The sequence below is a fragment of the Spermophilus citellus genome (assembly GCF_964194105.1).
Source record: "Spermophilus citellus genome assembly, chromosome: 3".
NCBI classification, from domain to species: Eukaryota; Metazoa; Chordata; class Mammalia; order Rodentia; family Sciuridae; genus Spermophilus; species Spermophilus citellus.
In genome coordinates this window covers 47,071,075-47,083,085 of record NC_138184.1, presented here as the reverse complement: position 1 = coordinate 47,083,085, position 12,011 = coordinate 47,071,075, and the positions used below count along the sequence as shown (strand labels likewise).

The window sequence follows — 12,011 nt, the reverse complement described above, 5'->3', positions numbered from 1 at the left end:
TCACCAATCACACTTTCACAATGTTAGAATGCTATGCATTTAAAGTAAATGCCTGTGTGAAATGACAGAACTGTAATAATGGATTAGCCCAGATTCCCACATTCTAAACCCAGCTCTGTTCATTATTATGAGAAATGCAGAGTACATCATTAACCACTCCTTGCTTTCTTTTTCATCTGCTAAGCAGGCCCTTGGTTGTTCATGGCAATATTCCTGTGGTATTCCCTCAGAGTTATAAAGCTCATTTAATTCACAACAGGTCAGAAAGTATTCATACACCAGTATTCACATACTAATTAGCTATTTAACATCTTCAAGCAAAGCAGGCTCTCCCATTTAAAACCTCCCTCCATGCTGGTGGCAAAGTATTACTACCTTTCACAGGACACAAGCAGTTAAGTCCATGAAGAGTTCTCTTTGCTTGCTGGTAGATTCCTGAACCCTGACACCAACTGCAGGATCCTGGAGGTAACACTCCTCACTTCATAGGAAATTAATGTTCTCAATGTCAGCACAGATGGTCAAATAGCCAGATCAAAACCCAGTGTGCTTGACAACTAGTTTACTGCTCTTCTGAAAGCTGCTTAAAGTGTCACACCTAAAGAGGATATTTTTTATACACCTAGACTAAAACAGCAGCTTCTACAGATTTTACTCTAAGCACCTGAGCAAATCTCAGATTAGCTTAGTGAAAAGGTAAATTACTGCCAGGACTCATAGTGATTTCAGGTCTTTTTTTAATAGTAGAGAGTTTTAAATCCAAGTTTATAAGACTATCTTATATAGTAATAAAACAACCTGAATATAGAAATTAGTAGGCTTATATTTTTATTCCTTGTCTTTATTTTTGCTGGAAATTATCTGATACTGCTGAATAGTGTAACAGTAAAAGTTCCATTTTCTATCAGATCTGTAAGAGCAGTTACTTATTCTACATAAAGTAAATTATGCCAGAAATACAATTCGTTCTACGCTAAAATGAATTCAATGTACTGTTCATAAGGAAATGCATCTCCTATCCCCTCAATCTAAACGTCATGTTAAGAATGTTACGTTTAAAAAAATTAAAAGAGCGAAGAGGGTAGAATGTGCAGTTTATTCTAAGCACACATTTCTACCACTGAGCTACATCCCCAGTCCTTAAACCCAGCCTATTCTCTCAATTAGCCCTACCCAACGTGCACCTATGCTCCAAAGAGTGCTCTACTTGGAAACATGTTGCAGGGGGTAGGAAGCTAAGAACTTCTACATTGCAATATACAGGGCATAAATGCAACCAAGCTTGGTTTCATTTTCCCAAGGTATCACAAGGATTCAGTAAGAAAAGCACAACCGAGTATTCTGATCCTCTTTCATTTCCATGTCTTCACATCTTCACTGGGTACACCACAGGAAACTTGGTGACGTCAGAGAACCCTAGACAAAGGGTTAGGCCCTTGTCACTACTACTGAGTTTCTGGGCCATGCTGTGCTGTAAGTCACTAATTTGTTCCTCTGCTTCCTCTAATAAAACAGGTGGCAATTTCAGTCATAAGTAAATTGCATAAATGGGAACAAGCATTCATTTGAAAACCCATGACATTCCCTCAAGTTAGAATTAAAATCTTATAGTTCAATGAGTACTAATCAAATACATTAAACCACTGATACATTCCATTTACATACCTATTTTTAACAAATTTTACCGAGGTCTATGCTTATATACATGAAGGTAAGTATTTAAAACAAATACCTAAAAAGTTATTCTATGGCAGAAAAGATACACCTTACAGTGAATAGTCCTTCATGACTGGGAAGTCTTTCAGGATCATTAAAGTTTCTGATCAATAAGGGGTACAGCGAATCATGACGTATCAAGAAACACCACAAGAACATATCATTAGGTCAACTCTGGACAGTTCGTTTCTGACTCCTAAAACTCCGTTATGAACGGTGGCATGTATCTTTCTTCCCTTTCATTAAAAGCCCAAGTAGGCAGTATTTAAAACCTCTGAATCGACAGTTTAAAATATCTGTAGTATGTACGAACAGACTCTTCTTTGATACCGTTGGGAACCAAAATGTTCTCTACCACTGAGCTATACCTTGCAGTTATTTACATGAATGCCCTTTAAAAATTACACAGAAAAAGATTCTAAATTCTAAGATACTTAGGTCACAAGTACTACATTTAGTTCAATTTATTAATCTTTTATTCTATTCTGAATTATTGGATTATGAAAATATAAGACCAACCTTTTTTTTAAAACTCCATTTTATAGAGGTCAAGTCAATAAGACAAGTTTATTCAGCATTATTATTTACCTTCCCATTTAGTTACCTTTATTTCTTTACAGAGCACACTCTCTTCTTCTTCATGAATATAAAATTTCACAGTGTTTTTCTGGACATCTTTCATGATTTTAACCAAACTATTAAATACTTCAGGTTCCAACTGGCTTATAAAATCTGAAAGAGCTGGTTGGGCAGAGATGTTTATATCACTGGGTGATTTTGTTTCTTTTTCTATTGGTTCCCGGGCAGCATCACCAGGTACAGTATGATCAGAAGTCACCATTACCTCTGTAGCATGATGCGACTGGTTCATTGCTCCTTCAGTTAAACTCAATGATGAAGAGGAATGCTGTTCATTAGAGTTGTTGTCTTTCAAAGCATCACTACAAAGTGACTCAGGGAGGTGTTTATTGTTGATGTCACTTGAGGAAACTGATACAATATGCCTTCCCAGAGAATTCAATGCTATCTTAGTATCAGAATCATTAGGACTGACTGATGGCAAATTCCCACTTTTAGCAGATGCTTTAATAATAATAGTATTTAGTTTCTCATGCAAACCATCTACAAACTCCTGTACACCAGCTTTTGAAGTCTTAGAATATATGAACTCAGAAAGCCGTTTCATCTTCTCTTGTGTGGAAAAGATTGGTGTGGAAATTCTACTGACATATGAAACATTCTTTTGCTTCAGAATCTCTTCTATCTTCCTAGAAAAGAGATTGTACTCTCCTAACACTGTTCTCTCTGTAGTTTCACTCACTGCAGGCGTCTCTGCTGCTGGCACACACTGCTCCTCCACTGTCACCACCTGACCTGTCAACACGTCATCCTCAGTGGTGCCCTTTACTGTGTCTGTAAATGGAGAGGATGGAAACTGGTAATCAGAACTTCTCTGTCTACTTATTACCCGGGGGTCGTTAGGAAAGGCTTCCTGTGGTGGCAGACACACCAGTTGTTCTTCTGGTGATTTCATACCTATACAGGAAGAGTTTATTATTATAAGAACAATCCACAAAGATAATATTTAAAAACACTTTTAAATCAGAAGAAAAATAGGTCAAGTAAATATTTAATTATGCATCTGAAAGTAAAATAAAAACCTCAAATACCATTGTGAACCCTATTTCCTATGTGCCCTACTTACAGGCATGTTTTTGGGTTTTAGGAGGCAGAGTAATAACTTTGAATACTTCTTTTGAAGTATTCAAACAAGTATTTCTAGCAACACAGGTCATCTGCTTCTTTTCTGCTTCCCTATCATTCCATAGACCTGACGTGCTTTAATCAGGATGGTCAATTACATTAGCTTGCTCAACTCTTAACATTCCTTGCTAGGTAATATCTACTATAATACTCACTTAATATGAGAATCAGGTGTAAGGCAACTCAAAAAAATGTTAAAGTAAGATGTTGTGATTCCACCAATCATTTAGGATCTACAATAACTGATCCACTTTCAGACTTGCTCTCATATGGAGATTTCCTGCAATGTTAGGGACTTTATTTTGTCACTGAAAAAAGACTCAACAAGATAGGAAGAGAATAAAATTTCATAGTGATTTCCATGTTGTTTAGAAGTAATTTTAAGAGAAATCAAGATAGCTATCCCATTTGAGATAAAAAGGTGTTTCAGTTAGCTGATGCTAAAGGAACTACAATTTTTGATTCTTGACAATGAGCAGAATTTCTATAAGATCATACTCCCCTACACACAAAAATTCTAAATTCAAACGTTTCTGAAACTACATTTCAAAACAAATACCCTCATACACCTTTAAGACACAAGGGGCAAATATATTTAACTTCAACAGTCATATTACATTTTAGGGAAAAAAATCATGATCTTTGTCTATAAGGCCATATCACACTATTTCACCCTTGAAAAATGACCAATATTCCTTAAAGTCAACATTCCCTAACTAATTGCTACTATAGCATAAGAAATGGTATCTCTAAATAAGAAAGTCTATCTATCATTTTCAAATCTACAATACTTTTTGAAAAAGGAATTCACAGTATCTTTTTAAAGTTTCAGGTGTGGGAGCATGTGCTTTTTTCTACATGTAAGAACACCCGACTTACACTTCTCTAAAAGGCTTAAACAATCTCAGCAGCAGCTTGTGACATTCTCTACTGATCCTAGTGGTTATTATGAATCACTGCACTCAGTAACTACTGCAAAGGCACTTGTCATCAGAGTAAAAAGACCACAGCAGGTCCACAGGTGAAAGCAAGAAGGGGACCAAAATATTCAACTTGTCAAGGAAAGAACTGCAACTGTACAAAGTTGACAGGACAGAAAATTCAAGTTCTATAAGTTTAGGAATACTCAATGTCATACATATCCTTATATCTACAACATTAAAATGGAGTTCAGTATGTATACAAAATATCTGCAAGGTTATATCAAGAAATCATTAACAATAATTAATCCACTGAGAGGAAACTAAGTGTACTTACTTTAATGTTTTTTTCCTTTCTTGAATTATGTACCATGTGAAATATCAGATTTATTCAAATAAAGACTGAATTGTCTTATAAAACACATGGGTTGAAGAAGACTAATTTTAAACTTAGAGCTACATGTCAGACCAATACGCTTATTCCTAAAGGGCTATAGATAAAGGGATTTTTTTTTTCAAATTTAAATATAATGTAAATCTACATGGAGAATTTCCCATATTTAAAAAAACCTAACTAAATAAATCCCATTTAAAAATGTAAACTTTATTTGAAACAAATTTCCCTGTAAGATTTTAAGGTGACATCATTCAGACTGTCTACACTTTGTTATAAAATATGAATACAGTATCCCAAATGAGAGCACTACAGATGCCTATGAAGCATTTCAAATACAAATAAGATTCCTGCTATTCCCAATGAGAAAGAATTACTGATAGATGCACAACATGGATGAAACCCTTATACAAGATTGAGTTAAAGAGCCAAACACAAAAAACTGTGGGGGTTCCATTTACCTTAAGTTGAAGAGGAGGCAAAACTAATGTTAAAGAAGTCACTTTAGTAGTTACTTTTTGGGAACAGGCAGAGTACAGACTGAGTAAGTAGATGCAGACGAATACCTGGAGTGATGGAAATGTACTATATCTCGACTTAAGTGGTAGTTGCCTCTAATGAAATGGAAACAATAAAAAAAAGACTACCAAACTCTAAGCAAGAAATCAAGCTCATGATCATATGTAGAAGATGAATTGACTTTGAGCTCAGACATTAGACAAAGGAGAGACTCTCCACTGCAACTAGCTAATCAGTAATAATCTGGATGATGTTCTTGAGTCAGTTTCTTCATCTCTTAAACTACAAGAACTAGGTTAAAAAATTCAAGATTAGGAATACTATACCTAAAAGATAAATGGCTTTCCCTCCTGGTATTTTTCAAATTTAAAAGAAACTTCAAAGAAACTGCTTCCTAAGATATTCTGCAAAATGGATTAGGAAAACAAATTCTAAGTCTTCCCAAGTAATCCTATCAGAGAGAATCTACTATAGGTAAAGAAATCTATAAATATCCAGTGACTTTTCTGAACATATTATAGTAAGAATATTTGATACAATTCAATTAATGATTTAAATATAAATATGGTATTGGCCAAACTTTCAGTAAACAATGGAACTTAAATCAATGCCCTAGTGATAGAGATCAGAAATGAAAGTCATTCTGAAGAACTGGGAGGAAAAGCAAAGCGAGCCTTCTCACCTGGTGTTTGTTTCTCACCATGTTTCCCCAGCTGGTCTTCTGGGCTTCTTGTGTTCCCTCCTGAGGGAAAGCATCCATTAGATTTGTAGACTGTCTTCAGATACCAGTGACACCTATTAAGTACCTTTCAAAAAAACCCCAAATGCTAACAAATCCACGTATTCCTTCTTTTGCTTAAAATATTCCTGAAGGGTCATTCAGAAATGGCAAACTCCTTCCTTTTCCTTTCAGGTGATGAAATAACACCTAGATGCTATGCCTTCAAATAGCTCAATATTAAGTATGAAGGTGTTTAAATGAGGAATGATTAGGACAATCAGGTCAATAAACTACTTCAAGCCAATGTCTCCAGCTCATAAGAGAGTAGCAGCTCCCTAACACTTTTGGGCTTCTAGCCCTCTCTAATAAGGTAGAAAATGGTGCTGAATGAAGTCCATGTAAACTCCCGAAATTTCAGAAATTCTCAGAATCGTTGAAGGGCTCATAGGTCCAAGGTCACAAGCCAGCCTTATTTTTTTTTTTTAGCAAAGAGTAGTTTACTTTTTCTTTTAAAGTTAAATGAAGGTCTAGCTAGAAATAGAAAAAATGTGCCCTAGCAACATTTCTGAATATATTTAGCTAGTAACAAAGATGAATAAGAACTTGGAATATTAAGAGTATACTGCAAGGAGAAACAAGAATACTGCAAAATGATAATCTTTCAACATTTACCACATTATTCTTGAGGCCCATGGATCAATAAGCTTTCTTAGGTTTTTGCATTTGATCATTTCAGTTTATTCTCCAAGATGATTCAATTTCTTTAAAATACTCCAATATTAAGAAATAAAAAAAAATTTCAAATAAATGAACCTTAACGTAACCACTTATTAGATGACAGTTTATTAAAGTTTAATCAGTTGAGAAGTATTGGTTGAACAAAGAGCATGAGTTCATCTCTGTACCTACCTCTCCTTGTAAGAAACTCAGTTTCTGCCAACAATTTTTATTTGATAGTCTGCATGCTAAATCTAATAGGGAGAGGACATATGTCCTAAATCCCTCTATTATTAATAGGCCCTTCTGCAGATACTTGCTGATGATGACCAAGAACAGCATCACCAGTTGACGAATATGATACTGCTCAAAATAAGATGAAGATGTCACTAAGATAAAGCACTTAGTAACCCAAGAGTGGAATTTTGAAAAGATGAAACCCTTCAAGAAACTGGTTCTGAATAAAGGCAATAAAACTATGACCTAGTTTATTTTTTCTTACCTGTAATTGGTATTAGTTTCCAATGTATTTCAGTCTCTTCAACATTATTTGACTTAGACTGTTGTCTATGTAATCCATGTTCAATGGGAACAGTGGGACACAAACTGCAATCTTCAAAATTATTCATGTTAATTAAATTTGGATCCTAAAAATTAAAGTACATTTTCAATAACATTCTTTTAAATTTTGATGTCAAGAATAACTATTTTCTTCACAGCAAATCCACACACTTCAATCTAAACATTATAAATAACTGATAAACATGGCAAAGTTATGATACATTAGTCTCAAAATTAAAACATAATTATTCTTCTCAAAACAATGTTAATTTAGAGCAGTGACTGGTACACTTTTATATAGTAAGGCACCAACATTTTAGGTTTTGCAGGCCATATACTGAACTCTGCCATTAACAATTCAAAAGTGGACATAAGGCAACACCTAACTGAATGGCACAAAGTTTTAAAAACAGGAAGTGAGCTGTGTTAGGCAACCAAATCCCTGTCAATTGGAGTATTAAATACAGTGAAAAATACAAACCATGCAGGTTAGTATCTCAATGCCTACCTTATTTAAGTCCTTTACTAGAATTTTCTTCCTAATATAAATATCCCAAAACTACATGGACAAAGGCTGGGAACATCCACATTATGACTTTTCCTCCAGATAGAGAATAAATTAGAAGTCCATGGGAATATGGTACCATCCTGGGTCATTCTCAATGATACAGCCACTTCTTGAGGTTACTTCCCAGCTAGAAACCAGTACGCTAAGCACATACCATAATCTGGAAGCCCTCACAGAAGGGTGGAGAATCACTTCAGAGGTAATCCCAATAGACTCATCTCATTCCCATCTGCACAACAAATACTAAGTACCTAACTTTATTTATTACACTGAGACACTAATAAATTCAACCATTTCATTTGCCTCACCTTTGAGTTCTCTGCCTCTGCCAGCAGAAAGCAGCAAATGCTTTGAGGATTCAACATTATGAAACAACATGGAACCAACTCCCAATATGCCATTTCTGACAAACAGTCCAGCCTTAGTTTTATCACAACAAGTAAACCTTAGACTATTTATAAAGCCTATAAGAGCAGGAAGGAAAACAACTACTTTGGTATTTATTTCATAACAAGGAAAACTAAGAAGCACTGTCCTAGATAAATATCTTTACTCAAGTGTATCTTATTTTTTCTTGAAAGAAGAAACCACTCCATGAAGCACAAACCCACATCCTCCTTGACACCCACACTCACAAAAGCAAAGAAAGACAACCAAAAGACATATGCTTACTTCTTTCAAATGCAACTTATGGTCAATGCCTACTTCACTGGTAGAAACAGCAACCGGATACTTTAAAGATGTTACATTAACTTCTAGCAATGGGCTTTGAGCACCCTTAAAATGTGTATTTTCAATTTTTGCACAAGTAGGCTGTTCATATTCTTTCTTATCTGAGGTAGAGTTCAAGTCATATTCATGCTTCTGCCTCAGCTCTTCATAGGCATCATCAGTGCTCAATCCTAAGGCTTTGTTGACTGTCTCTGTCAGGGATGCATCAGAATGGCGTGCATTAGCTAATGTTTCTGATAGCCAATTAAACAGCCTATGGATGTCAGCAACACCGGAGTTACAGGTATCCTGCTGCTGCTGTCTCAAGTCAGCATCATGCCCCAGTAAGCCAATGGGCTGTGGAGACTCTGGGCGGGGTGGGGGGAGAGAAAAAGTCATCTCTTGAAGTTAAACTTGAAAGCCAGCTTACATATTTTAAAAATCAAATATACCTTAAAAATTACTTACAAGAAATAGGCAAGAACTCAAACAAGTGAGGTTTAGATTTTAAAAATGTAATCAGTTCTAAAATTTGGAATAAAGGCCAAAATTCCTTTTAAACGAAGGCTAGTATGTCATAATTTACGTACTTTATTAAGAAAATGAGCTCATGCATTAAGTTGTAAATAATAAATTATGGATAATAAATATCAGTAACCATATAATAATTACCTTAAACTCTGCCACCAAAATCCCACTCAATTAGTTGCTTGATTGAAGATAAGCTTTCCACTATTTTGCCAATTTTTAGGAGATGCAAATTATACTTACATATACTTAAAAAAAAAAACCCAACCTATCACTTAATTTTATTTCCTCTGTACCTATTATTGCCTTTGTCCTTAATGCTCAGGTTAACATTATTAAAATTGCTAACATTCATCCAAAATGACTACTTATATTCATAATGAAGCTAGGATATTTGAGATACTGAAAAAACCTCCAAACATGCAACATGAAAGAAAACATGTAAATCTAGATAATCTGTACAACCAATATTTAAAAAGTTGCAAAGAGCACATATTCAGAAAGTCATGTACTTTAATATTCAGGTGGAGGTGAGCTTATGCCTGAGTGGACATTAGGATTTCCAATTTAGTAAGGGTACAACATACCACGGTAAAAAATAAAAGGGAGTATTTACTAACTCTAATTATAATCATGATTCTAATAAGAAATTATTGCATATGTAAAGTTTATATAGACAAAAAAACAGATTACTGGCAGTTAGGTGGATCTCAAGGCAACTTTTGGGGGATAATGAAAATGTCTATATTGTAGAGTTGGTTACACAGCTGTCAAAACTTAAAATGCATGCTTAACAAAGGTGTACCATAAAGTTGGTGCTAAAATTAAAAGTGACAAATGATTTTAGAGGTTCATTCTTAAAAAATGAGCTCACCACCAAATCAAGAGCAGGGTGCTTTTGTTTGTGTATTTAGGACTGAACCCCAGGGTAACCTACCATGGAGCTACATCCCCAAACACAGCTTTTTCACAGATATTTTTTGGCAATTCACTTATCTTATTAAATGCCTATTATGTGCTCAATGCTAATACAAGAAAATTTAGAACAAAGCTTTTGAGTCAATCAGTTTTGAGTTCAAACATGGAGTCTGCCACATGCAGATGTAGTTAACATTATTTTACTTACCTGAGATGGTTTTCTCAACTGCAAAACTGATGAAAATAATGCCTAATACTCGAGAACCAAATGACATAAATACATGACATACCTAGCACATAGTAAACACTTGAACTCTCCTGACACAGGTGTAACACAGTACATATTAGTGTCAACAGGGTTCAGTATAGACCAAAAGTCCAGCATAAGTTAAACAAGGAGATGGAGATGATCACGAAATAGAATAGTGCCAGGCGTGGTGGCACACACCTGTAATCCCAGGGAATTAGGAGACTGAGGCAGGAGAATCCCGAGTTCAAAGGAAGCCTCAGCAAAAGCAAGGTGCTAAGCAACTCAACGAGATCCCGTCTCTAAATAAAATACAAAATAGGGCTTGGGATGTGGCTCAGTGGTTGAGTGCCCCAGAATTCAATCCCAGGTACCTCTCTCCCCCAAAAAAGAAGAGCCAGAAAGCCGAGGTGAGATCTGACCTGCGACAATATAAAACTTGATAGATGTGGAAGATGTTTCAGGGAGGAAAAATAAAATTCATATTCTAGGGAGACTGAACCCTAGTTAAAGACCACATGAAATAGCGGAAAGCATGGCAGGATATGGCCAATCTAACACATCTTTACATGCCAAGTATAGAAGATGAGATTGGTCACAAGTTAACAAAGCAATATTAAGAACATGATGCTAAAGTCATTCAAATAAGTCAGGAAGGTCACCAAGGTGATATGAACACGGACAAAGAACAAACACTGAGAAGAAAAAGAAACACAAGAAAAAACCCTCAAAGTCACTGCAGAAATATCACTTGTCAAACAGAACTTTCTACAATGATTAAAATGCTATCTGTCCTGGACAATACAGTATTATTAATTTTAACCATGCTGGATAATGCAAGAAGAAAAGACAGTAGCTAAGTGAAAAGTCAGGACACAAGTATAGAGTGCCGAGTAAGTATAATAAGGACACCCATCTGTCCAACCTAGTCAGACATGTAATGAATGTGAAAAGTAGTAAAACCATTCAGTAGGAAATAAAGGAATACTCAGAACTGCCATAATCAATAAGAACATCAACAGCAGAACAAACTGTGTATGGTTTCAAAGGTCCCTGACTGCAAAAGAACACATATCATGCTTATGGACTATTACTGTGAAGTCTTAAAAACCTAGATGATAAAAAATGTTTTAGCTTACTTGTAAATTAAACGTATTTAGTAAGGGTCTCATTCCTATCTTTTTTTTTTTTTTTTGTCAACTGAAAGAATAGAGGGCTAAAGATATAACTCATTGGCAGAGCCCTAACATATGCAAGGCCCTGGGTTCAATCCCCAGTATTGTGAAGATTTTTTTTTTTAATTAAAAAAAAGAAAAACAAAAAATAGAAAAGCCCAAAGACATTCCTGGATCCCTAGGATAGAAAATTAATATGCAAGCATCTAAGAAATTTTAAAGCTTAGAAGATTCCGTTCATTAAGCAGCATCCTAAAAGAACCCAATATTATAATGTTGTTTTTCTCCAATTATGAAAATAGAAAAGAGCTTTGAAAATAGAAAATAATAAAATAAAACAGAAAAGGAAAATAGCTGTATTCTCTCATACAGGCATAAACCAAACTCTTCAGAAATCTGATGTACCAGAATAGGAGTTGACAAATGTTTTCTATACAGAACCAGATAGTAGATACCATCAGGTTTCATGGGCCCTATAGTTTGTCCCAACCCTGCCACTGAAATGTGAAAGCAGCTATAGACACATAAATCAAAAGGCATGGCTGTATTACA

At 35.2% G+C, this 12,011-nt stretch overlaps 1 protein-coding gene across 8 annotated transcripts in view; it reads right to left on the bottom strand.

The window, feature by feature from the left end:
• The window catches only part of TASOR (transcription activation suppressor), a 44,888-nt gene that overhangs the window by 5,258 nt on the left and 27,619 nt on the right, over window positions 1-12,011 (bottom strand). For 2 of the 8 annotated variants that reach the window (XM_081284904.1, XM_081284908.1), the window contains exons 15-18: window positions 8,553-8,959; window positions 7,254-7,398; window positions 5,996-6,055; window positions 2,321-3,129 (exon numbers count right to left, since the gene is read on the bottom strand). In XM_081284904.1, the coding sequence (XP_081141030.1) occupies window positions 2,321-3,129; window positions 5,996-6,055; window positions 7,254-7,398; window positions 8,553-8,959 (1,421 nt within the window). Of the gene's footprint in view, window positions 1-2,320; window positions 3,253-5,995; window positions 6,056-7,253; window positions 7,399-8,552; window positions 8,960-12,011 lie in introns of all 8 variants that reach the window. The other 6 variants (XM_081284902.1, XM_081284906.1, XM_081284903.1 and 3 more) reach the window with 3 other exon arrangements.